This window comes from Gavialis gangeticus, unplaced genomic scaffold (genome assembly GCF_001723915.1).
Source record: "Gavialis gangeticus isolate Ggan-Ray unplaced genomic scaffold, GavGan_comp1, whole genome shotgun sequence".
NCBI classification, from domain to species: domain Eukaryota; kingdom Metazoa; phylum Chordata; order Crocodylia; family Gavialidae; genus Gavialis; species Gavialis gangeticus.
The window spans coordinates 5370349-5396327 of NW_017729032.1; the positions used below are offsets into that span (position 1 = coordinate 5370349).

The following is a 25979-nucleotide window of genomic DNA, read 5'->3' on the forward strand; positions in this document are numbered from 1 at the left end:
GTGCAGGTCATAGGTTGATAACTAGGGCTTCCAGGGAGGAAGACACCAAGCAGAGAACACCAGCAACTGCCCACTGCCTTTTGAACATGTCTGAGGAGCCTGTGGATGCCACCCAGTGAAACTCTACCTGGAGACCTACCTGCATGGATGAATGACAGAAAAGAGAGCTCCACAGTCACCTGGATTCCCCCTGCCCAATGCTTGTGAGATACTGAGCATGTCTACACATGCTATCAACGGGCCATGAAAAAATATAGCAGTTTGCACAGGAATCAGCTGCTTCTGGGTGCAGTGTCTTCGCTTGCACCCAGGCACACATGAAGATGCTGCACCCGGGAGTAACTGATCCAGAGCAAGAAGTCAGGGGGATCAGCCCTGGGTGGTGGCGTTGGGGCTGGCTGGGGCATGAAGGTGCTACAGTGCAGGGCTAGCTGGCAGGGAGCCCCTACACTGTAGTACCCTCGTGCCCCAGGTAGCCCCAGTCACAGTCTACACGTGTTTGATTGCACACAAGTAGTCCACCGTAAGACAATACTTGTCTCGGGCAGTACTATCCTATGGCGAAATTAATAAGCTTACTGCACCCTAACAGGGGTGCACACATAGACTCTGACACTTTACTGTAAAGCTAATTAGTAAACTCCATGTTGGCAATAAAACGCATGTGTAACACTCCCACAGAATACTAGGTTCGACAGTCCTGTGGTCTGACCCAGTACAGCGTTTTTTGTTTTATAGCTCCCTGGGCCAGAGCGAGAGTAAAACACAAGTAGGAGATGCTGGCCCTGTCCAGAAGGCGCTCAGATACTGCTGCAATGAGCAGATCAGACACAGGATAAAGTCAGAATTGCAGAAAGGCTCAGCACACTGGATGCTGAGAAAACCTAGATGCTGAGATATGTGGGTTTTTTTTGCAAATCCAGCTCTTTCTATGCAGTCAGTTTCCTGTTTCCTCTGTGTACCTGTCTATTTGTTCCTTAATGAGAAGGCCCTTGTACAGATCAACACAGGAAGTAAAAAATCCCACAGAACCATTGAAAAGCAGTTTAAAAAAAATAATAGGAAATGCACTGTGAAGCATGCTTTAGGCATTAGAAGACTTGGAAACTGGTTTCTCCAAAAGAAAGCCTGCTTGCTTAACTGAGAAATGCGGCCACATACCAGAGTATCACAGGGTCCCACCACATGGATATTTTCAGCTTTTAGCTCCACATTCTGCTTTTGATGAAGGCTTTTCAGCAGCTTCCCTTGCACTTCCACAGCACTTCCGAAGGTCAAATCTCTAAGGGAGAAACAACATTATCAAGACACACCGAATCATAGAAAAGTAGGACTGAATGGGACCCCACACGGTCATCTAATCTAACACCTGCTGAAGGCAGGATCATCCCTGTTTGAACCCATCTAAGAATCTGTACTGGCTTTCTTAAATTTAAAAGATGTAAAACAATAATGTCCTGTATCAAGGGCAGGCTCCTCATACAGGCCTGCCCCTGGTTAAATGAAGGCTTCCCCTAGGTTTCACAGTAGTTCCAACTTTGGCCCCAGTTTCTCTTCAGAAGGATCTTGGGATGTTCTGCCTTCATCACATCACCTTTTGTGCCCACCCCCAGGCAGAGATATTCACAGCATCTACTGCAAGAGGCAGGACGAGGCTGGAGACCCAGTAAAGGAGAGGCTCGAATGGAAGCACCACATCCTGGCTGTACACAGCCTGCCTAATTCAGGAGAAGGGGAAGACTGTGTGATGGTGGATGCTAAGGCATAGAAAAGCATCAGCCCCCTGGCACTGTGTCACAGACAACAATGGAGCCAAGATTTCACCCTGAAAGTAACATCTTATTTATGTTTCCTTCAGAAACACTCAGCCCAGCTCCTTCCTGACCCTAAGGCAGTGGTTCTCAACCTGTTTTGTAGCAGGACCCATCTGTAAACATGGATGGCCAGTCCCAACCCAGTGGCCCTCACTCCCAAGCCACTGCTCCCCTGCTCCCAGCTCCCCATTGTGTGGGTGAACCCCAAGCAGCACCTTGCAGGCTGGAGCTCTGCCAGCTTGCAAGGGAAAAGCCGTGGTTTCCCACATTTTTCTCCTTTAAAAGAGGATTCATTTTTAAAGTTTGTTTGCAAACCTTTCATATCTTTTTGCAACCCACTTTTGAGTCGCGACTTATGGGTTGAGAAACGCTACCCAAAGGGATACTCCTGAAAGACCCTACTCCTGCTGCTGGATCCCTTCCCAGAGGTCTGATGAGGTGCAAGCAGAAGGCAGGGGCCTTGGCCAGATCAATTAGAACCAGCTCCAAAAAAAAAAAAAAAAAAAAAGAACTGCAGGGAACTTTCTTTAAGTCCATCAAATCCACAAACCTATATTCCAAGCTTGGGTCAGCAACAACCTGGAGGCTTTCCAGCGAACTCCCGTCATTTATATGCAGAAACAAAACTTCTTTCTGGGAACGCACAGAACGGACCCAGCCCTGGAGGGAGAAGGAAAATAAAACTGGTTATTGTCTGCTATACCAACCCAGGTGGTTATGCTCATGCACCAGCCAAGCTGGACAAGTCTTCTCGGGCTCATTCTGGCTCCCATAGAAAGCTGTGAATACATTCCCTCAGGGCCTGGTCCCAATTCATTAAGATTAGTCTCAGCTTTGCTACTGTCGTCAAAGCAAGCAGAGGCAGATCTGCAGGCGCAAAGACCAACCAACTTCCTTGTCGATGTGGCACAAACTTGCTTCTCTTGGAAGCTGCAAAGACTGAAATCGGCAATGCATTTGAGAGTTGGAAAGTGCCCTATACTTTTTAAATACAATTATTATGCCCCTTACAACAAAGATTGTGCATTGCAGCTAGACATACCAAGGGAATGCAATTCATTTAAACAAAACTGGCAAGGTCATTCTGATGGGAAGCCTATAACTGAAATCTGTTTCCCAATAGCTTATTGATCTCCTCTGCCGTGTGGAAGTACGGTAGACCCTGAATAATTCACAGGGCGCTGTTCCTTACCCCCTGCGAAGAAGAGGTTTGTGAACCAGTTGGGGGTATGCATAGCAGTGGACAACAGGACTGCGAAGGTGCTCCGGTTGCTTGCTCTGGCTTTTACCTGGAAGGGTGCTGCGTCTCCAATCGGCAACACAGGGCTGCTAAGGTGCTTCAGCAAATTTGAGGAGCAGCACCCATGGAAGTAAAAACTGCAGCCAATGCTTGAGCAACTTGCTCTTCAACTAACAACTTGCTGCGAAGTCAGCAGACAGACCACCCAAATGCAAACAAGTTGGGTTCACCTGTACTGCTTTAATTAATTAAAAAGTGGGGGGGAAGAGATTAAAAAAAAGAACTTTATTATACAAATATTAAAAACAAATGATGCAAGTGCAAACGTGTGTGACCCTTCCAGGGGCTGAGCACGAAACTCTTGTTAGCAACAAAAAACACCGTATCATCAGAGACTGAAACCCCATGCACTACAGCCCCACACATGTAGGACGAGCTGTCTGTCCTGTACCACACAGAGGGCTCCTGGATGGTCCAGCGCAACACAAACTGGTTCACCGTTTGCTGCAAAAAGGAGTGTCCGAATTCAAATGAGACAGAGAGAGGAAGGAGAGAGAAGGCAGTGTCTAATAAACTGGGTCTACAACTTCGGTTTGGCTGAAGGGAAAAAATAAAAAAGAGCAAAAGAAAGGAGTTATAACCAATCAATAGATGCGATTCACTTTCTGGGCATTTCTTTTAAGACTTTCATATTAAAGCAGCTTTCTAATGAAATTTAGAACCCTTCCCCCACCCCCCCAAGGAAAGCTGCTTCAGTCTGAAATGTTACTTGGTATTGCTAAAAATGTGTGATGTCTAAATACAAAAAATTTAAAGGAACACTTTTCTAGTTAGTTTGTTTTTTGTGCAGTCCACAGCACTTTGCTCACAGTCAAGTCAAGTTTTCCTTGTGTAGCTGGGTAAAATGTTCCTGTTTGTCAGCAATTCTCTAAAGGGAATAGAAATTCCTCTTCATTTAAAAAGGAAAGAAGAGTGATTTTAAATGATAAGAGGTAGCCAAGGAACACAGGCACCGTGTTGCTCTCCCTCAGTACCTCTAATGAATGGTTTCTCACTCATATTTTTTGGTCAGTGGTGCCTTTGAACACTTCAGCTGAAATGATCGCGACTCTTTTGCATAGCACTGCCACACAAGAACCATAAAGTCATGTTGTCTAGAAACAAATGTGGGCCCAAATTCTGCCAACACTTATGCCCCTGCTTCCATTAATGCATCTGAACAGTCTTAACAACATCAAGCAGGGCAGACACGTTTGCAGGGTCTGGACCTTGGAAATAAATATATAATAGTTTAGATGGTGGTGGGGAGGGGCAACCTGCAGCATGTGTGCTACAAGGGGCAGGGGCAGCCTCTGTGCATGGCACATGGCAGATCGGGGAGGCAGCAGGCAGCACAGCAGCAGATAATGCAGGAAGGAGAAAGCAGAACAACAGATTAGGCAAGGTGCACAGGGCAAGGAGCTGAAAGCAAAGCAACAGGTTCAGAAGGGGAAGGGGATCAGAGCAGTTATCAGAGAGGACCTGGAGCTTAATTTGTGGCACATCTGTGGACCCCACTGGTCTAGATTCATGGTCCAGGATGAATGACCTGTAAGAGTTATGCGAGAGGCAAAGATTTCTTAAGAGGATTTTTTTTATCTTTTTAATTTCTGGACCATCATGGCTACAACACATCACTTCTTTACTATTGTAAGAGTTAATCATCACATCTTGCTGGGGGTCATCTGATCCCAGCAGTCTTTCCTGCCTAAGTGCAGGGGAGCTGGACCTGACGATCTGTAAGGTCCCTTCCAGCCTCTAACTATGAAAATATAAACTATGGAAGTATAACAAAACAAACTTGCACTAAAATAATCAACAATGCGATTAGCAACATAAGTTAGGAATGACGTGGACTCAGATTAAAACTCCAGGTAGCAATGCATGCAGACACTTAGGCTGTCAAATTCAGATAGGAGCTAACAGCTAAGAAACACCTCTGATTACAGTATTTGCCATAGACCTTATTCAGATTTTAAATCTTCATCTCAAGTCCATGCAGAAACATCAGCTGTCCTTTCTGAGCTCTAGTTGTCTACTGGACTAAAATATGCACGAACAGATACCTAATATTTGTGTCAAACTTGCTATGAAAGAGTAGCAGAGCCATAAACCTAACTCCTCCAGCTGCTCACCAAGACAATCACGCTGCCATGCCACCATCTTAAATGGTATTCCACACTTACATGCACTCCGTAGAGTGGTTCCTCTGAGATAGTCATAGTTTCACAGTTTCCAGGGTCGGAAGGGACCTGAACAGATCATCAAGTCTGACCCCTGCCTTGGGCAGGAACGAGTGCTGGGATCATCATACCCCAGCCAGATATCTATCCAACCTCCTCTTGAAGACCCCCAAGGTAGAGCAAAGCACCACCTCCCTTGGGAGCCCATTCCAGAGCCTGGCAGCCCTAACTGTAAAGTAATGCCTCCTGATATCAAGCCTGCTCCTGCTCTCAATCAATTTGTGGCAGTCATTCCTTGTTAACCCAGGTGGTGCCCGGGGGAATATTAGTCTATAGTAGCTACTGCTCAAGGGAGGAAAGGAGGCTAGACAGACCATTGGTGTGAACCACCTTGGCAGCTCTTGTGTTTCACAGATGGTAGGGGTTGGAAGGGGCACTTGGGCAGGAAAAACTGCTGGGATCAGGCCTCATCTCCATCCCAAGGCTGTGCCACCTATTGTATGCTGAAAAGATCACACCCCACATGACGTACCCCTGCTGCCAAACCCCCAGTGTGGACACAGCTTGGCCAACAAACCTTCTGTAGCCCATAGCAGCTGCTATAAAATGAGCAGCATGACAACTTGTCAGAGCGACGCGTCCATCGAGAAGGCTCTGCCAACACAGCGACAGCCTAGTCATGAAAACCGAGCCTAAGTGTGTTTAAAAGAGCATTTAGAACGTGTTTCCTTCCAATGGTTTTCAGGTCAGTCAAACATTTGCCGAAACTGTGACAGGTCATCTCTGTTTTGAAAGTCAATCACCCTAGCACTACAGGAAGCCCAGCATGTCGTATCAGATGCTGGGACAAGCAGAAATCACCCTCGCTGGTGACCACAGGAAAGACCATCTGCTCCAACAAACCAAGACCGGGAGGAACCATCATTCTGCCAAGCGTTTCTTCCTACCTCAGCAGGCTGTTCTGAAGTTCAGCTAGATCACGGGCTCAAGGCTGCATTTGCTGATGGAAATGGGAGCTTCAGCACAGATTTCTATGAATGCAGCAGGTGGCCCAGGGTCTTTATATGGCATCATGCATATGCAAAGTACATGCAAATTTCCAGCACTTTACAATTTTAACAGAGACAGAAGCATCCAACTGATAATCTTCCCCTGCCAAGGGTACTTACATCAGCACTCTCCTCAACTATCTCTCTCTCTACTCACCTACTCTTCCTTGCTCTCTTCACATGCCTTCCTTCTTATCATGCCCATACCATGGCCCTGACCCTATGTATTGCACACCCAGAACTCGCACAGCAAGTAATCCTCTCAATCACAAGGACAGTCAGCTTTGGAGCACACAGTCTCTTCATCTACTGCTTTAAGGCCAGCAGTTTTGCGTAAGCAGGTGACATTCTTTGCCCTTTTAGTGTATTAAGGATTTTTGTTTGTTCAGAATTACCTGCTGATGCTGCCTCAGTGTTCACATGCTATTTCATACCTCTTGTCTGAATGTCTAAGTTGTACTGCTTTAATTATACCAGTATGGTCCAGGAGTACAACTTCCATCTCCCCACAAGGCATGTACTATTGCATCGAGGTAAGATTGTTTTTACTGGCACACCCTCTTTTCCTGCTGCCAGAGTATATTAACCAGTATTGGAATACCAGCAAATGCCTCTAGCATGGACACTGCTATACAAGTAAAGCTGAACCATTATATTAGATCCTATCCCCCAAGCAGAAACAAATGGTAAAGGTTAAAGCACCAGACTGAATCTACACAATGGACTTTAGCTCGCAAAACTATTTCAATCTCACTTCTTCACACCCCCGACTGACTTCAGCGCGCTGGCAGACATCCTTAGTAACAACAGAGGAAGGAAAAGAAGCTAATCTAATATAAAGCATCTAAATAACAATAAAACTGCATCTCCACTAAGAGCTGTACTGAGATATCAATAAAGCACATCAAACCCCTAACCACTAGACTTGTACGAAAGCAAAAGAGGGGTGAATATTAGATTAAAAAGAAAAACTTTAGAAACAAGACGTAACAGCAGAAACCAGATTTTCCAGCCCAAAGGCACTCATGTGCTAGACACCATCAACTTGCATCCCATTTCAGAACAAAGTTTTACTGGTAACCTGCACAAGTGCATTTTCTCTTCCCATCTTATCCCCACAATCAGACAACAGACAGAGCATTAGGGTCTACAGGCGCACACGGCCTGCGCAGGACAATGAGCTGGAGAACCCTCCAAACCAGGAGCATGCAAGGGCACGAACCGCAGAAGCCCCCTCCCAACCCACCTGGACTTTAACATTGCCACCCGGAAGCTCCCGGGCCTCCAGCGCCTCCCGGACCCTCAGCCTCGCCACTGGCGTGCGCTTGGGACATGGAGCCGAAGAACATCGGCGAAGGGCCCGGAGCAGGCCCTGGACACCAAACATGGCCGGTCGCACCTGCCCCTCCTGACGCTAGCTGGGCCCTGCCCCTCTGGACAGCATCTGAGGCTGCTTTCAGGGCTGTGACCTTGCCCCTAAGGCCTGCTCAGCCGGCCACCTCTGCCCCTGGCACTCGCTCGCCTGCCCTGGAGGCCTTCTAGGGCCGGGAAGTGGCTCCTCCTTGCTCTTGGCCTTGCCTGTGCCCACAGCCCTGCTTCCTGCAGGCACCTGGGGGGGGCCCACCTACCCCTGCCCCCTATGCCCTGCCTCAGCTGCCCCTACCCTTTAGGCCCTGCCCCCACCAGCAGGGCCCAGCTACAACCCCCCAACCAGAGCCACTGCAAGCTCCATGTGGCAGCAAAGCAATCCCTTCCGCATCCCGCTCACGTGACCCGCGCACAATCAATGGACGCTTGCGGGCGGCCGAGGGAGCCAATCGAGAGGCGCGGTTCTACCCGGAAGCGCCTTCTGTGCGCGCAAAGCGCCCTGGGAAATGTAGTCCCTACCTCCGAGCCTTCCAGGGCCTGTTGCGCGTTATGCAAATATACCTCCTCCCCCCATGCACTAGATAGCGCGATATGTAAACGTATCGCATTGCAGGCGAATTTATGGCGGGATAGGCAATTTATTGTTCGCTGTTCAAATGGCTCAGGACACGGGGGTTATTGCACGGCAGGCAATAAACGGGGTGTCCTGATCCATTTGAACAGCGGGCAGTAAACTTGCCTATCGCGCCATAAATCTGTGTGCCATATGATACATTTACTTGCTATGCAAATCGCACGTGCCTATTTGCACGTGATTTGTATGCACCCAACCCTGCTTGCTGACAGGGGGTGGGGAGCAGGCGGATGCCCTTGCCGGCTGGGTGCCAGCCCCGCTCTGCGCCGGGTGCCTCTGTACCCCAGGGCGCGTCAGGCCCGTGTCGGGGGCTGCGTATGCCAGCTCCTTGCAGGGGACACAACATGGACCATGAGATGTCAGATAGGACTCTGTAGTGGGAGAAATGAGTGGGCCAGCTCACCGCGTGGGGCTGCCTGAGCTCTGTGCCACGCAAGAATTGCCCCGGGAGTTAAGAAAGGGGGGGAAAGCTTGGAGCTGGCACTTTCTAGCAGGGTCTTGGGTGTAACGAGGGTGACCTGTAGACTGCAAAGTCTGAGGACCACTGGTCTAAGCCACTGGTTTTGTGGCTGGGGAGGCGAGACTGAGCTCTCTTAACTCTTCCGCCGGGCTCCACCCTGTACCGTCTTCCTCATGTCCTCTCATCCCCTCTGTGACTCCTCCCTCCACCATCTCTTCTCTCCACCTCAGCACAAACACGCCTTGCTCTGGAAATCCCACTGCTGACCACTTGTAAGCGCTGCCCCATCTCTCCTCCCTCCCTTCTTTAAGCTCCTTGAACAGGCCCGGAGTAGTTCCCCAATAAGACCTTTGAAGTGACTTCATTGCCGTCTTCCAAATCCCTCCTTAGAGCTCTTCTTTGCCGTGACACCTCCCAAAATCTTGATTGCGGCTGGGCGGCTGACACACTGGTATGCTTCTCATGCGACCCACGCTGTCTCATTGGTTCCCCCGCTCCCCCTGGCCTTCTGCATCTAGCTTGTTTGTTCTCCTATCTTATTCTTGGACCGGAAGCTGTTTGGGTCTTGAACTATCTTTTTTTGGTCTGTGTTTGTACAGCGCCTAGCACAGTAGCCTCAAACTCATCAGCTCTAGAAATGCAGACAACAGCAACAGCAGGAGTCGAGACTCTCAGGTCCTATTCCTACAACAACCTTCTGAGTGTTTTGGGCAGAGATATTTCCCTCTCTGTGCCTCAGTTTCCCCTAGATTACAACAGAGACCATAGTCCTGACCCTCAGTCAGGATTGTGCCCCTGGCATGAAAGGCAGCTCTTAAAGGTCAAGGGGTTTTTAGGCATGAGAAGACTCCCCATGTGTCCTAGCTGCTTTGCTCCTGCCCTTCTGTCATCACCGGCTACTTCCTGGCACCTGGGTCTACCATCTCTGATGCTGCTGTCTGGCCTCCTGGCTGCCGAATCCCCTACCCTATGTATCTTATTTGGGGATGGAGGTGTTAGTTTTTAGGTTAGACATTATTCCTCACATTCCCAATCTTCTACCTCTCTGAGCAGCTGCCACTTCTGGTTAAAACCTTGCAGGTAGAAAATGTGGAGTGGGAGCTCTGATAGAGGTCACATGCTTCCTCCCCACCTGCAGAGGTAGAAAAATATATGGGACAAAGATCTCATCTCTTGGAAACAAATCCTCTGTCCCCCTTCCCTCCCTTGTCCAAATATACTCTATCATAGCTTTATCTTAAAATGTTAGTGGTAGTGATTGATGTAACCAAATATATTAGATGCTTTTTGGCTATCATAGATACATTGCTGTTAAAATTCTTAGATAAGATGTAAAAACAAAACACCCGTGTCAGAGAAGACCATAAACTAAGGTGAAGAAGAACCTGGACGGTGTTGAGCACCATTCCACAATGGCAAAAGAAAGGAGATAAGAAACGCTCCCTTTTACTTTCCCAAAGACATAAATCCCAACTAACTGACACCTTCCACATTCACAAGAGATCTGGTTCAGTCCAGTCCCTGAGCTTCAGTGAAACCAAGACATTTAAATAAAGCCAATCAGAGAGCATTTATTAGAATAAGCTATAAATACAGGGTAGAGGCTGGAGGGGAATTTGGAGAACTCAACAAATTCAAGAAGCCTTAGGGTCATCCTGCAAACCACATCCTTCTCCCTCTCTCCCCAGCCTGGTATAGGTATGTGTTGTCCGTGCTGTGCTGTCAGGGGTAGCCTGATGGGCTTTGGGATAATTGTTTTTGTGTTTTGGGGTATAAGCTGTAAAAGGCGAAGCTGCAGATTTGTTTCTTGACTCTTTTACAGTAGCCATCCTGCAAGGTTACCTATAATCCAGGTAGCAGTGCTTTTACTCCCCTTTCATGCCACCTGGAATATGCTGCTTCTTCAAGCTTCTTGGCTATCAGAGGCCCTCTCTCCACCTCAGCAATTGTTTCCAATTTATAGATACCCCCACCTGTTGCAGGAGGCTGAAGGCTTTGAGTTTCTCTTGAAAAACTAACCTGGAGAAAAAGAAGTCTGGGGAGGGGGAAATGAAGATAAACCATGCAAGGGCAAAGCAAAAGGGTAGGAGGTGGTAGTGGGGGATAGGCAGGTGAGATACGATGGTGAGTCCTTGACATGGGCCTGTCTCCCTTCAGACTACTTCCTGCATGTCACAAAACAGCTGGCATGGAGCAGTTGCTCAGGCTGGCAGGAGACAGTGACATCTGACAGCCCTGTGCTGGTCTGTGGTTTGTGAAAAGCTCAGCCGGCCCAAGATCAAAGCTCAGAATAGCTGGAGGGAGAGGCTGGACTGTGTATTGTTGGCTGTGGAGAGATTATGTAGCTATAGATGAGAATGAATATGTGATGGATGAATGGGGAAGGAGAGGGTGTGCCAGGACACAGAGCAGGGTGCAGCACACCGTGGCGTGGCTGTGTCCCTGCAGTGCAGATAGGGTGCAAGTGCTACGTGTAGATGTCTGGTCCCAGTGCAACTCTGTGGAGGCTGGAAGCTGCCCACGTGCCACAGTCAGGGAGCAGAGGGCTGGGAGAAGTGGTGGCAGCACTGGGACCAGACATCAGCAGATTGCCACCTCTCTGCCTGCCTGCACCCCAGGGACATGGCCACGCTGTAGTCCTGGGCACCCAATGACGTGCTCTGCTCCCCACTACTCTTCACGCATAGTGTGCCGCCCTGCTGGTCAGGTGGGTGCAGGTCCCCCCCCTTCACTCCCCTTTCCTCCCTTCCTGAGTCCTTTCGCCCAGCCTCCAGCCCTGCCATGCTGAGCTCCAGGGGGTGTCACCAAGTAATGTCCCTGCACCCCCCTCCCTGCTCCAGCTGTGCCTGCACCCTGCAACTTCCCAGGGCTGTGTGAAGTTGGTGTATGACCCCCTGCACCCGCTCCCCAGGCACACACTGTAGCATCTCTGTGTGACCTGTCAGAGGGGCTGCTGCCTTGGTTCTGCGTGACACCACCCCACCTGAGGAGGGCTTTCCCTGTGCCATGGTGTCACTCCCCAGCTGCCATGTGCATGCACCTTCCAACCACTGGGGAGCTGCGCTGGCACCGGACATCTGCACCCCACGTTCTCGTTGCCACGGCCACTTTTCCCAGCTCCCCTTTTTGGGCGAGAGTACAGTGTCCTGCCAATTTTAATTCAGAAAAAAAGTGCGCCCTGCGTATTAAAGCTCTGGAAAACATTGCCTTTATGCTGGAGAAGGTACCAGGAGCATTTTAAATCTGGGAGTCAGTAAGAGACCCAGGCATATGCAGCTGACTTGAGCCCATGGGTTTCTCTCTGCAACACACTCACCTCTCAGAGCTGCCAACTCTAGGATGTCGAGGGAGGTCTTTAGACCTTGCCAGCCTGCTGCACAACGTGCACGGCACAGTCATGGCTTCTCACAAGCCTCTGAGCAAGGCCCAGAGACATCATCGCAGGAAGTGGGCCAGAGCCACAATTACAGCATCCCAAGGCACTATGCTGGCTCTTCCGCAGCAACTGCACTTGACCCTGTGCAACTTGCAGGGTTGGTCTCACTGAAGTATGCAGCTAGAAGAGAGATGCTGAAATTGCTCCTGCCTGGTTACTACTGATGTGGCCTGGTCTAGATGCTGACTGGGTTGTTGGCTGGGGACTGCCCAATGTTAGTGTTAGGCAACTTCCTCAGGCTCTTGTGGCTGGGGTTTTGTAGAGAACTTCCTCCTCTGAAGGGCTTGAGTGAGACCTTGCCACTCTCAGCAGTGCTCTCTGTCACTTCCCCCTCCTGAGAAGAGATGGTTTCTGCAGGGATAGCTGGGGCCAGCTGCACTGGGGCTCTGATAGTGATAATAGCACTGCGCTTTGACAAAGCTCATTGCACCGAACCTCCAGGTGAGCCAAGCTGCTAGTGCTGGGACGAGCTTTCCTGCTGCCCAGCTCTGAGCTTAGGGCTGGAACTTCATTTATGCAGGAATCAGTGCAAGGGGCTAGAAACCCAAGGTGGGATGAGAGCATTCAAGGCTGGGCAAGGCCCCAGCAGAGGCGGGTGGGACGGGTTTGCGATGCGCTCCCCAGGCCCCAGCAGAGGTGGGTGGGACAGGTTCGTGATCTTCTCCCTGTCTCCTCTCAGAGCACTTCCTGCTGCAGGAGAATCACGAGTGTCACTACGTGAATGGCACGCAGCAGGCGAGGTACGTGGAGCGGGTGATCTGGGGCCGGCAGGAGATCTGCTACTATGATAGCGACGTGGGTTACTATGTGGCCCGCACAAAGGAGGGACGTCCGATTGCTGAGTATCGCAACAGGCTGGAGTACTTGAGCTTCTTGTGGGCTTCGGTGGAGAAGTTCTGCAGCTATAGCTACAGGAGGTTTAAGAGCCTTGCAATGGACAGGAAAGGTGAGTGGGGGTAGGGTTGGGGGTAAGAAAAGCAAGGGGAAGCAAGCTGGAAATGAGAACTGATGGTGGCTTGGGCAAGCTCTCTGCCTCACAGCAATTGAGCAAATGAGCGCGGCTGTTTGTATATGGGGAAGGGGAAAGGTGGGGCTTGATTTTGGGGTAAAGAGGCAGATGATGGGACTTTTCAGGACAGAATGAAAAGGTCACTTGTGGCTTGTGTAGTAGAGTTTAAATTTCAGTTTCAAGGGGAAATCTCCCTTAATAAGTTACTGAAGGATGTGATCTGTGAAGCCCTACAAGAGAGGCTCGGAGCCAGTATGCCTAGAGCTCCATATAGGGACCTTCCCAGCCTACCACCCCTCAGGCAGTGGTACCCCATGGGGTTCCCAAAACCCCACTCTCGGAGTGAGCTGAAGGAGACAGGAAACATCTACCACAGTTATCACCACTTGCCTGATAAAGGGAGATGAGAGTAGGGGGGCAAGGTGGCTGGGAGGGGGTGGATTCAGGTTGGGTGCAAAGGAGAAATCCAGATGTTATGGACTTGACCTGATCCCCTTAGCTCTTTTCCTAATAGCATCTATATGTGCTGTTAACATGCAGCAATAAACTCTGGAGTTGATTGCTCCTGGGTGCACGATTTGAACATGCACCTGGGACTGCAGCACATTGAGCCAGGTCAAAACAGCCCTGGACTGGCAGACTGACCCCCTGGGCTTCTGGCCAGCTTCTCCAACAACATCTGCTCCAACCCGGCTCAATGTGCTGCGGAGGGGCTGGCAGGGGCACAAGGTGCTCCAGTGTGGGGCTAGAGGAAAAAACTCCACAGCAGGATTGTACTTGTATTTATGACAACTACTTTGCTGCAGAGTTTATTAGTTTCCTGCAACCTAACAGGGCTGCACATATAGACATGAGATGTTTACTGCTAATTAGTCTACTCTGCAGTAAACAACATCTTGTATAGATGAACCCAGTTAGGAGCAATGTCTGCTGGGTTAGAGCAGGAAAATGTTACCAAGTTTTTCTCTCTGTCTCTTTTCTCAGTGAAGCCCAAAATAAAAGTTTACCCCATGAAAACAGAGTCTTCACACACCCCCAACCTGCTGGTTTGCTCTGTGACAAGGTTTTACCCCTCCGATATTGGGGTCAAGTGGCTCAAAAATGGGCAGGAGCATACAGGCAAAGTTGTGTCCAGGGAGCTGCTCCCAAATGGCGACTGGACCTTCCAAATGCACGTGAAGCTGGAAATGGTCCCTCGGAGGGGAGATGTCTATGCCTGCCAAGTGGACCATATTAGCCTTCAAACACCCATGATCTTGCAGTGGGGTAAGAGTCTGAAACTGGGGGACTCCCTAAGGATCCCCCTGGGGAAACTCCCAGCTCTGTGGGGACCATCAGGGGCTGGTCTGAAGTAGGAAGCAGACCTGCTTCCTCATGCACGTGGATATAACAGACAGGGTATTAAAGGGAGAGCTGAGGCCTAACTCTTGGGGCTCTTGTTTTGTGACAGAAGTACAGACTTACTCTGCCAAGAGCAAAATGATCGTGGGAATTGTCAGCCTGATACTGGGGTTGATCGTCATCGTGATGGGGCTTGTCTTCTACCTGAAGAATGGGGAAGGTGAGTAGCTCATGAGTAAAGCAGGCAAAACACATCCATGGTGGGGCCGGGGCAGGATGGTACTAAAACCATTAAGGTTTTACTAAAATTAGAGCTACCGAAACCATTTGCTCAAGTTCCAAGGGTCCATTCAGGTTTTTTAGGTTGTGAACAAACAGCCCCTGAGATGAACCAAGTTTTGGCTTGCTGAATGAGCAACAAATCATTCTGTCCCTTGCCTGCTTCGTTCTCATGTAAATACCTTTATCTTGTCTTTTAACCTGTTCCCCAGAAATGAACTATGACAGCAAATAAACGATTGGTTCAAATCCTGTTGTAGGATGTATCCACCATAAGCTTCCTTCACCTTATGTCAGGATAAGGTGTCTCTCTTTTCGTCAGCAAACAATCTTACATTCTTGAATCTTAGCTCTTTTTCACCCCAGGAGATGGGCTTTCAGCTTGAGAGCTCAGGGCTGCAGCCATGTATCAGGAGGTCATTACTTCCTCACTCATCTTGTATTATTTGATGGCATGGGGTACTGACTGGATGGAGACCAGTGTCAAAATAGGGAGGCCTGGTATGGAAAAGGTTGAGAGCTGCTGCCTTAGGGCAACAGGTCCCAAACACTGGAGTTTCCCAGTAAATTAAGAGTACCAGGAGTTGGAGATTCGACCCAATGGGAACCACAGATTCATAGACATTAGGGCTGGAAGGGACCTCGGAAGACCATTGAGTCCAGCCCCCTGCCCCAGGGGCAGGAAGTCAGCTGAGGTCACAGGATCCCAGCAAGATAAGCATCCAATTGCCTCTTAAAGGAGTCCAGAGTAGGTGCTTGCACCACCTCTGGGGCAGCCTCTTCCAGGCCTTGGGGGCTTGGACAGTAAAGAAGTTCTTCCTTGTGTCCAGCCTGAAACGGTCTTGGAGAAGTTTATGACCCTCATGGTTCTGGGCATGTTTCTTTCGTTTCTTCGGGATGCTCCATTGTTCAGATTCCATGTAATATCACTTTTCCTTCCTCAGCCCATTCAATGCTCCCTTCCCGTCCAAGCACTTCAGCTCAATGCTCCAAAAAACTAGAGACAGGAGCCGTGTGGAGGTTGTTGGAGTCAGTATCCCTCTTCTCCTGGGCCCACGATCTCTGCCTTATCTCCCCTTATCTCCCTACCTGAGGGCTCCAGACCCTTCATAAGTTCACAGATTCAAAGGGCAGGGGGAGGTGGGAGGAAGGTTTTGCCCTTCCGAGTTGGGTAGAGTAGGAGATTACCCGAGTAGCAAAACATCCTGAATCCTGGTCAAGTATTTCCCATCTCTGAAGTTCCCAGGAAGAGTTACTGGGCTGCCCTGAACCCTGGAGAGGACAATTCTGTCTCCATACCCATCTCAAGGCAGTTCTCCTTTCTCCCTGCAGGTTGCCTGTGGCCAGCTGCTGCACAATCGAGGGATGCTGGTATGCAAAGTGGCATCTCTACAACCCATCTGCTTGAAGACTGCAGCTAAGACTTCATGGCTTGATGGTCCTCCAAAGCACGTGACCCTCAGCTGCTGGGCCTTTCCCAACAGTGCCTCTTTTCTCCGTGCTCTTGCAAAGGTTGATACGGTGCTAACTCCAGCTGGGGGAATGGCCATCCCTGCAAAGCCCTCAGCAGTTGAATTTCTCCTGCCTTGCACCCTGCCCCCATCCCAGCACTACCGCAACCAGTGCATCCAAATGAACCATTAGAGGAACTGTGACTTGAAGGGAAAGGAACAAACTGTTTACAAGACCTGGGGTTATCCCAGGAGCTGATTTCATGCACTCATGGGGCAGAGTAGACTGGGTCCTGCTCATGAAGATGAGTATGGACAGCCAGGCACTACCAACAAGTCATCCACTTGGCTAGGAAGGAGAGCAATAAATACATGTTTAAAGGAAAGGATTACATATTTTGTACTTGGAATGATTTATTTACATTCCAGAAAAAAAAACTGAATAACCGAGTTAATTAATTATACTCTTTAACTTGGTGTTTAATCTCAGCTCTTTGGTAGATTTCTGTGCTGCTGAAGCAGATTTGCAATTCTGTATATCACGACACCCAGACACTTTGGCTAACTGGGATGTGGCTGCCCAGCTCTTATGTGATGTGTGAAAGCCAGGTTGCGAGGCAAATGAAGGGGGCAAAGCTGGCCCCGTGTGCTGAACAACCCATGAAAGTAATAACACAGAGAAAATGTAGTTTCCCTTTTGCTGTGCTGCGTGGGTTGTTCTCACTGCTGCAGCTGTTTCGTTCTGGCAATGCTCTCATGATCGATAGGGGAAGGAGGCAGCTTATCTGCTTCCTCTCTTGTTTATAACTAGTGTGGCAGGCTCACTGCTTTTGCTTGGCCAGCCCGGCTTGGAGAAGGACACTTTGGATTGGTGGAACATTGGTGGAGGCGCCCCCGGGCAAGGGACCCTGGGGGAGTGGGCCCAGGGGGAGAAGACCCTATCCCATTTGAGGGACCTAGTGGTTGGAACCCAGATAGGGTGCATCTAATATCTGGTCTAGTTATGTTTCCTATTTGGTATCTATTTTTATTGTTGGTGTTATAAATAGTTGGGTGTATTAATTCTGTATAATGGGCTCTGTAAGGATGTCTTTATTAGCTAACCCACTTGTGCTATAAACTTGCTGGATTGACTCTCCTGGGATCCACCCCTCATCTGGGCCTGAGGCACAGGTACTTACCCGAATGCCCTCCCTAAGGCTGACTTCCTCCAGTTAACAGACCTTTATATGCATATTTGTATCTATATCTGTAATTATATCTATCTTAAAGAGTTATATATATAAATATTTATATATGTTGGTAATTCAATAAATTGTATATAGTTAAGAACTTTGGGCTTGGGCTAACTGTATAGAGGAAAGAGGGATCTGCTCGAAATTCTGGCATCCCCCTCCTGCCTACCTGTCCCATCTGACTGAGAATAGGGCACACCCTTTGGGGTACCCGGGTTACACTAGGTTCGATTTTCAGTGCTTGTTCTGGTGGGTATGAACTTCTATAGGGTTGATGCTGTGGTTTGTCACCATCAGATCTGACTGCCTTTGGTATTCCAGGAATGGCAGGGGAACATTTCAGTGCCTTTATATTTTTTTATATATATATTATATATATACATAAATTGTATTATATAATATATTATATATATGTCATATGCTATTATATATGTCATATATTATATAATATGACATTTTATTTAAAAATAATCTCTGAACTATTTCTATTCCTGTTTGGTAAGCAAAACCCTGATTTCAGGCCTGAGGTAGGCTGCACAGGTGCTGAGTACAAGGGGGCCCAAGGGCCCTGGCCCCCCTCAGGAAGGGGGATGTCACCTGAAATGTGTAAACCTTTCCACATGTCCATCATCTTAGGTCCTCCCCCCTGGCAAAAATAAAAGCTGGTGCCTATGGTATGCTGTGTTTCAGCAGTGAAGCAGCACCAAATAAAACCCAGCGGTGCCTTTGGAAAGCAGCATTAAACCTAGCAGAAAGTGGAGGGGAGTGGGGAGTGGCATATATACGGTAGGAGCCCATATCACATCTAGGGATCACAGGACTTGAAATCTTGGTATGTCACTTAGGTCGTGAGCTTGAAAAGCCTTCTAGGTGTGGTGCTTGGCTTGAGCAGTTCCACTGAGATCAGATGAATAGGACTCCTTATTGAAGGTCCCAGCCCTTAGATCACCTCCTGCAATTAGCACTACATAAGTGCCAATGGTACCTGGCTCTAGTGGTGTGGACACTGGGGTGAGTGGCTAGAAGCCCAGAGGTCAAGCATTTGAGGCCAAAGCCGAAGCACTTGTGGAGTCACCCTGTCAGATTCCAACAAATCTGTGAATTCTGCTAAATATCTTGTCACACAAGGGCATGAGAAAAAAAAGGGAAGTGCCAATGGTGATGAACCAGGATGTGCATAATTAATTAAATTAGCTGGTGAAACAAACTGTTAAGAGGGATGGTGTAACCACCTTCATTGGAAATACTATATTCGGGGAAACCTAGGCATCCACCAATTTGGGATGTCAAGGGATAATGAATCAATCCTGCGGCGGTGTAGAGAGAGAGGCCCTATAACCCATCAGCATCCCTTTTGAACCAAACAAGTGGCTGATTTTATGAAATCTTCAGTCCCCTGGTGGCTCTCTGCATGGCTGTATGAAAGCTAGTGGAGGAAATTGGTAACTGTACCCAGCAAGCCTGTTTTTAATTAACAAATAATTATCTACAAATTGCTGTAATTATTGCCTTGGATTCCAGAGGACAGGGATGTTACAAGATGAGCACAGTTGCCATATTAGTGAAATATTTCCCTTGTCTTACCTCAAGCACCCTGCTGCTACACGGCTGGGGGACTTTGCTTAGCTTTCCTTTTTCAGAGACATGATAAAACATCTCTTCCTTCCTGGGAAGAGAGGGATTGTGGAAAGGCTTTACTTTTTTTAACATGTCTTCTTAACTTCTTTCATCTACTGCATTCATTCTGGACACTTTTCAACAGTGCCGTTTAAAAAACAATGTAGGCATGAGGTATCATGTTCATGAGGATAATACAGATACAGAGACAAGATAGTGGAACAGGCAAAATGAACTGCCAGCGCTGGAATTTTTCAGCGGCATATCACATCAAATGCTTGAAAGGAGAGGCTTAAGGGAATGTGCCACAATCCTCCTCGCTATTGCTAATCCAGAAAAAAAAGGTGGTAGGAAAGATTAATTATGTGTTTTGCCACCGCACCTAGGATCTCCAGATATAGCCAAGGACCCCTACTGTGCTGGGTGCTGTCCATCAATAGGACAAAAGGCCATCTGTTGGTGTTTTTCATCCCCATTTTTTTGGTATAAGGGGAAGATTTATATTGCTTTTTCGCCAGTCTGTACAGTGACAAAATCTAGGGGCAGAGCGTCCCCAGTGACTTGACTTCTTATTACAAATAGGGGCTGCATTGCGTTAGGTGCTGTACAAACACAACAAGATGCTGAGTTTTTGGAAGAGCTAGCAGTCTAAAAAGAGGGGGCTGACAAGGGGAGCGGAAAAGAATCAGCGCTCTCCCCACTTTTATGGATAAGGAATTCAAAGACTGTGCTTTGTCCAAGCCTGTGACAGAGCTGAAAGAGGAACTCAAATTTTCCAAATCCTAGTCCAGGACCTTAATCACAGAATCATGGGTACGGCCAGCTGAACAATTTCCTAAGAGGTAAAAAGTCTTACCCTTTTCAACTGCTCAGTGGTAACTTTCCCCCATCCACACTTGAACCTATGGCAACCTGTAGCTTAGCTCTCAGCGAGACCCTTGGAGCGACTTCCCTTTATTCAGCGGAGGCTGCCCGCTGCCACTGTTTCCATGACAGCCTACACTCAGAATAGTCTGTGCTCCGATTATTATGCATCTGCAGTGTATTTGCCGGAGGTTAGTAGCCTGTAGCATCTGCTGCTAGGAAATTTTGCCTTTGCTTACACCACATCTTTGCATTTCTGTGTGCGCAGCCAGTGACCACGTTGTAGTCAGAGTCCCAGCAGTCTGCTGTGGGGAGACGCACGCAGCCTGTGTGCTCACTCTCATGGAGATGCTGCTGTTCTTGTATTTCTTAATGTAGACTGATACTTGGCTGGGATGGTTTAGTTAGGGACGATCCTGCCTTGAGCAGGGGGCTGGACTAGAGGACTTTGTGAGGTCCCTTCCAGCCCCACTTTCCTGATCCTATGAAAATAAAAGCAATTTAGAGTGAAGAGGTATGGTGGCTTCTTGTTATGGCAAAACATAAAAGGTTGGACCCATGACTGGGCTTCCTTGCCTTGAGTCTGTAAGTATAACAGGGGTGTACGTCAGGGCTTAGGGGAGTATCTATTCACCAAGGCTCCCCAGGGGAGGACGAGAAATAATGGGCACAAACTGACCACTTCAGGCTAGACATAAGGAAAATAAAAAACTTCTTTACAAGCCGACTGCCAAGGGTTTGGAAGAGACTACCCCGCAGAGGTGGTGCAGTCATCCATCCTGGCCATCTTTAAAAAACATCTTGACGCCCACCTTGCTGGGGTCATCTGATCCCAGTAGTCTTTCCTGCCCAAGTGCAGCGGCTGGACCCAATGATCTGTAAGGTCTCTTCCAGCCCCTAACAACTATGAAACTATGATACTACCTCTCCTTCTAGAGAAACAGGGCCAGGAAAGGGACCCTTCTTCTTTCTGGGAACAGCAGCAGATCTTCTTCCTCCCCTGAGAAGATAGGGACGGCACTGGAGTGGTATCTCGCCTTCTACCTCAGCAGCTGGGGTATATTTGCTTGAGTAAATGGCATGGGCCTGCCATAGACACAAGTCATCTGCTGAGACAGTGTTGGCAGGCCACGCAGAACTTCATGCTGCCTCCTTCAGATCACTGGGAGTCAGCATCCCATTTAGATGTATGGGGAGTTCACCCCTCTCAAGCCCATTGCTTCAGGCTGGCTGCAAACTCAGGCAGACTCGCCTCACATCCCATTTTCATGATGTTCTTCCATCTCATAAGAGCTAGCAACTTACTTTTCCCCCAGTGAAAACTGAGATTATGCCATTAAAATACGACTCCAAGAGCAAAGGCCTTGGCATAGTATTTTCATCCAGCCCTGCTGGGTCCCACGATACGTAAAGTTAGGGTTGAGCAAATTTAATTTCCTGGTAGGCACAAGTGCAGGCCACTTTTCAAGGATGTTCCTGGTTGAAAGAGACTCCCCAGGAAAGCCAGGCTCTCTCTGCAGAACTGTTTCTAAAGGCAGAGAGAGGGAGTACAGCCTGTCCTTGGTTAAAAAATAAATAGGCCTTCAAACTGCACTCTGGCTTTGGGATTAAGAGGTGTTTTATTGCAGCTATTTTCTCCCAGTTTAAACAGATGACTTCTAATGAATAAGAATGGTTCGTGGATACAGGAGCTGTCACCAGAAATGACTGGTTGTGTTCAATATTTTATTTTCCCAGATAAAAAATATCTTTGAAATATCCTTGGGGAGATCTGTGAACCTAACTGAGTGATTCATAGAGATCAAGAATAAACCAAGGGTCTGTTACCAACATATTAAATCAGGGAAGTTTGTAAGTGCTTCATATTCAATAATTTCTCTCTCACTGCACATGTGACAGTAGAGGGGGACTTTTACACCCTTTCCCAGACGCAGAATTTCTTCCTAGCACCGTAATAACAAGAATCAAACCCTCTTGGCCTATGGAGCCAATCTTTTTGCCTAAAGCATCCTGAGTGGAGGAGGTGGAACCAGATAATCATGCTCTGTGGGTAAAATCTGCAGCCCACTGAAGGCAATGGTAAGTTACTCAGTGATTTGCACAGAGGCCAGGATTGTGCCCAGCATTTTATAATGCTCTGCCTTTTGCAGGGAGTAACGACTCATTTGTCCCCTGTGAAGTGGATTGGTAGGAAATGCCATCCTCCGCTTTGGAGGTGTGACAGTCTGCTTGTTAGGACCACGGGGATTTGAACCCAGAGCAGCCAACAGCCAAGTCCTCAGTGCCACCAGGCAGCTGGTCTTTCCCGTGTGGACACTGATGAGGAGTCAGGTGATGAAGGGGAACCCACAGAAACCCTGGCAAATGCATTATCAAACCCAACATACTTCCTGGGGACATGTCCCAGGTACATCACTTGGGTGTGTGCTTCTTAGACCTCTGCCTTGCTCCAGCCTTGTTTGGCTATAATCTACCATCTGCCCTGACCACAAAACCACCTCAACCCTTGCCCTGACAACTCAGACTGCAGCAGATACCTGGTGTACAGCAACTTGCTAGGTGATCACCATGACCTAGTTGATCCTGACACCATTGAACTAATGGGATCGTTCTGGGAGCCACTGTAACCCCTGGGATCTGAATCCCGTGCTCTTGACAGCTGACTGCTTGCTATGGTCAATCAGGCTATAATTCATTTCCTGCCTCCCTGTCCAGATAGTCAACCTGGTACTCACCTCCCCCGACCAGTTTCTAAATTACCTCTTCCCAAGTTGTGTGACTTCCCTCCTACAGGTCCTCCCACGCACCCATGAAAAAAACCCTTGCTCATAGGAACAGAGGGAGCCTCCTGTTTCCCATCTGCCTTCCCTTCTCTACCAGCTGGCCATTTTGAGCTGCCCACCTGTTGCTGCTTCCCCATGAGAAGCAAAGGCCAGGGATGACAAAAGCAGGAGATGACAGATGATTTTTGACTGGGTAGGTGGCTTTTCCCCAAGTGTGCTGACCCAGGCCTTTCCACCCGCACTAGCAACCCCTCCTGGTCTCCCTAAAACCCAGTCATCCCAGTCGGTGTAACAGCACAGGGCAACGACCACAGCATTAGATGAATCCCCCCTTGCCACAGATGGCCAGTCTGCAGCAGGGAGCTACTTTGGCCAGACTTAATCAGCATGCAGCTGTACGGGCAGAGTTCACTCAGTGCCTGTTGTTTATTCCAGATGTTCACCGCCGTGTTTTCTGCCTTCCACCTTCACTCCCCAGCTCTCACATTAAACCCCTCTCTACCTTTATCTACAGCCCACAAGGTGCTCTGCTTCCACGTGCTTCCTCATTTTCATCACAAGGTGTCAGCAAAGCCCCTACCAATACTTTCCCCACTAACAACTCCACGCTTTCCCTTCCAATTTGTACCACTTATGGCCCAAACTCAGCCCAAGCAAATAGTAATTCATGGCTTTGACATCTTGTTAAGAGTTAAAAGTTGCCTCTGGGACTGCTGATATCTAGTTATCTGTTTATTTCTCTGATAGTTTATATACAAACATAATAATTGACTCAAAACTGCCTACTTGGGCACATAGTGGGCCTGTGATGGTGGGTGTTCAGCATATCTCAGTCACCTTCCACTGCCTGGCTCTGTTTTCCCCTTTCTGTTTGTTACACATATTTAGCACATTTTTGTCTTATGTTAGCCCCCAGTCCTTCAAACACACACAGGAGCAAACTGATAGGCCTGCTGTAACCCACAAACCTCTGCAGGACTGCCAACTTGGTCCAGGAATGAGTGCATATACCACAACAGGCCTGATCGTGGTTACTAGTAATAGATGGCTTTTGGCGGGGAAAGGGTAGGAAAATGTGTTGCTGCAGTAGTAAAAAAATGGTGCCTAAATGCAACAGTAAGCACCTCAGACAGACAGGTGGATGTATAGATTTTAGTGCCTGTAGTAATTACCGCTTCATAGTGGAATATGGGCCAGATAATTGAGAGGAGTTAGATAAGTGGTGGAACAGGGAATTTTTAAAAACATTATTTAGCTACAAATGACTCCTTTATCAGGAATGCCTTTAGCAGGTACAGATAACCAGGAAGAAAAGGTGAGGTGAAACATGAGTCAATTAAGAGGTTTGAGACCTGTGTCTGGCATCCTATTTAGTGGACTTATTTAGACCCTATTCTTGCAGTGAGCTCTGCATGGATACTGGCCTCCCCCCGAGACAGAATTATCTGAAGTATCAGGTCCATAATCCGTGCAGAGTTACTGCAGGTGGGTGGTGTGATCTATGCTCTTAGGAAAGGCCAAGACACTTTGGAAGAAAAAGTCTACGTAATTTATTCAGCACTTCATCGGAGACTGCAGGACAGTATTTCACAGGGAGGATTTTCATTACAAAGTTCTAAAGCCTAAATCCCCTGCAACAGTTTTTAGTGCTGGCAGCTTTTGGGCAAGGTCCAGGATTTTGTCCTTGGATAAAAGCGAGCACTCGAATTATTGGAGACCATTTCAGCTATTGCAAGACCGGAGGATGGGTTTCAATCTTGTTATAGGAGACTAAGAAAAAACATTGTTGTAGAGGTTGTGCTGCAGCTTATATATGTTTAAATCTCTACAGGATGGGTGGCTACGGCTGTAAGCAGCCATTTTGCTTTCCGTTCAGTGCAGATGGTTGGCTCTTGATCCTATGCTCATTGTAGTCATGGCAAAGCTTCTTAGAGAGAAGCCATACTGTGATAGGAAATTAAAAAGCCTCATGTTTCCCACTTGCCCAGTGCCACTCTCTTCCAGGCCAGAGCCAAGCTTCCATGCTATTTGGGTAGGGGAGGAAACAACAGGGTGTTTTAAATCACTCTGTCACCTCCTGTAAGTGAAACCAGACATCTCTAGGGAGAAATAGCTCAAGAACTGTCTTCTCTGCTACCTGCCGGACTAGCATAGTATCTGTCTTTGGTAGGGTCACTCACCACCACAGTATATCAGTGCCCGATTGGCAAAGATATTTTAGGATCCTTAAATTGCAGAGAGGTGCCTAGTGAGACTTTCAAAAGCGCTTGCACAGGTTAGATGCCTAATTCCTATGGAAATCAGCACGAGTGCTTTGTTAACTGTTGCACACTCTGTGATCTCTGTTGTCTTAGTGCAGCTGTCAGGGTGGTTTGTAGGTCACAGTTGGGTTTTCCATATAGCTGGGACTTGATCCATTAATTGCTTTGAAGATTAGGACCGAAGCCTTGATCTGGCAACAGAAGCTGACTGGTGGCCAGGGGAGGGTCTGGAGTCTGGGCCAGAAGTGCCCATGATCGCCTAGAAGTCAGGCAGCCACATGCTGAACCAGCTGGAGCCTGTGTGTCATCTTCACGTTCAGCTTCAGCACCAGTGACTTAAGTTAATCCAGTCTGGTGGTGACAAATGCCTGAATCACCCTAGCCAAAATCCTCCCCTGAGACAAAAGGACAACATTTCCTAGCAAGCTGGACACAAACAAAGGCATTTTTAGACATTGATGCTACCTCGTCACTCCTGTACTTCTGACCTAGTCCACTTCAATGTCAGCTTCAAATTCATGGTGCACAGAGCAGTTCTGGGACTGCAAGGGGTCCCCAGAAATCCTCCGAAAGCCTGGGTCTTAGGCCAGAAGCTTGCAGTTAGGTGCCTACGTGTCTGCAGTACCAATTGAGCCTTTAAATCTGGAAGCATCTGCACCAGCAACGATTTGATTTTATGCAATGTCTCTCATGCTACAGTATTGCTAAGCATGTCACTAAATCCTTGCACATCAAAGGAACAAAGTAAATCAAGCAAAACTGCATAAGCCACATTACAATTCAGTTTTGGTGAAGGGTGCTTTGACAACCCTGGAGACTGCAGTCTCCCAGCTAGCAGCAAAACTCACACAGACCCAGCAGGCAGCAGGGTTCATGCTTACCTACACTGCCAGGCAGCGTGCCTCAGTGCTGCGAG

At 48.3% G+C, this 25979-nt stretch overlaps 2 protein-coding genes across 3 annotated transcripts in view; one reads left to right on the plus strand and one right to left on the minus strand.

Moving 5' to 3' along the window:
- Positions 1–7973, minus strand: part of NARS2 (asparaginyl-tRNA synthetase 2, mitochondrial (putative)) — a 75915-nt gene extending 67942 nt beyond the window's left edge. The window contains exons 1-3 of one of the 2 annotated variants that reach the window (XM_019525089.1): positions 7572–7973; positions 2365–2474; positions 1162–1282 (exon numbers count right to left, since the gene is read on the minus strand). In XM_019525089.1, the coding sequence (XP_019380634.1) occupies positions 1162–1282; positions 2365–2474; positions 7572–7712 (372 nt within the window). In that variant the 5' untranslated portion in view covers positions 7713–7973. The remainder of the gene's footprint in view (positions 1–1161; positions 1283–2364; positions 2475–7571) is intronic. The other variant, XM_019525090.1, reaches the window with a different exon arrangement.
- A 4510-nt stretch (positions 7974–12483) lies between these two features.
- LOC109303386 (DLA class II histocompatibility antigen, DR-1 beta chain-like) lies at positions 12484–17604 on the plus strand. Its single transcript, XM_019525601.1, has 5 exons — positions 12484–12664; positions 12903–13169; positions 14217–14498; positions 14683–14793; positions 16185–17604. The coding sequence occupies exons 1-5, from the start codon at positions 12568–12570 to the stop codon at positions 16271–16273; spliced, it is 846 nt and encodes a 281-aa protein (XP_019381146.1). The 5' UTR covers positions 12484–12567; the 3' UTR covers positions 16274–17604.
- The last annotated feature ends 8375 nt before the right edge of the window (positions 17605–25979 follow it).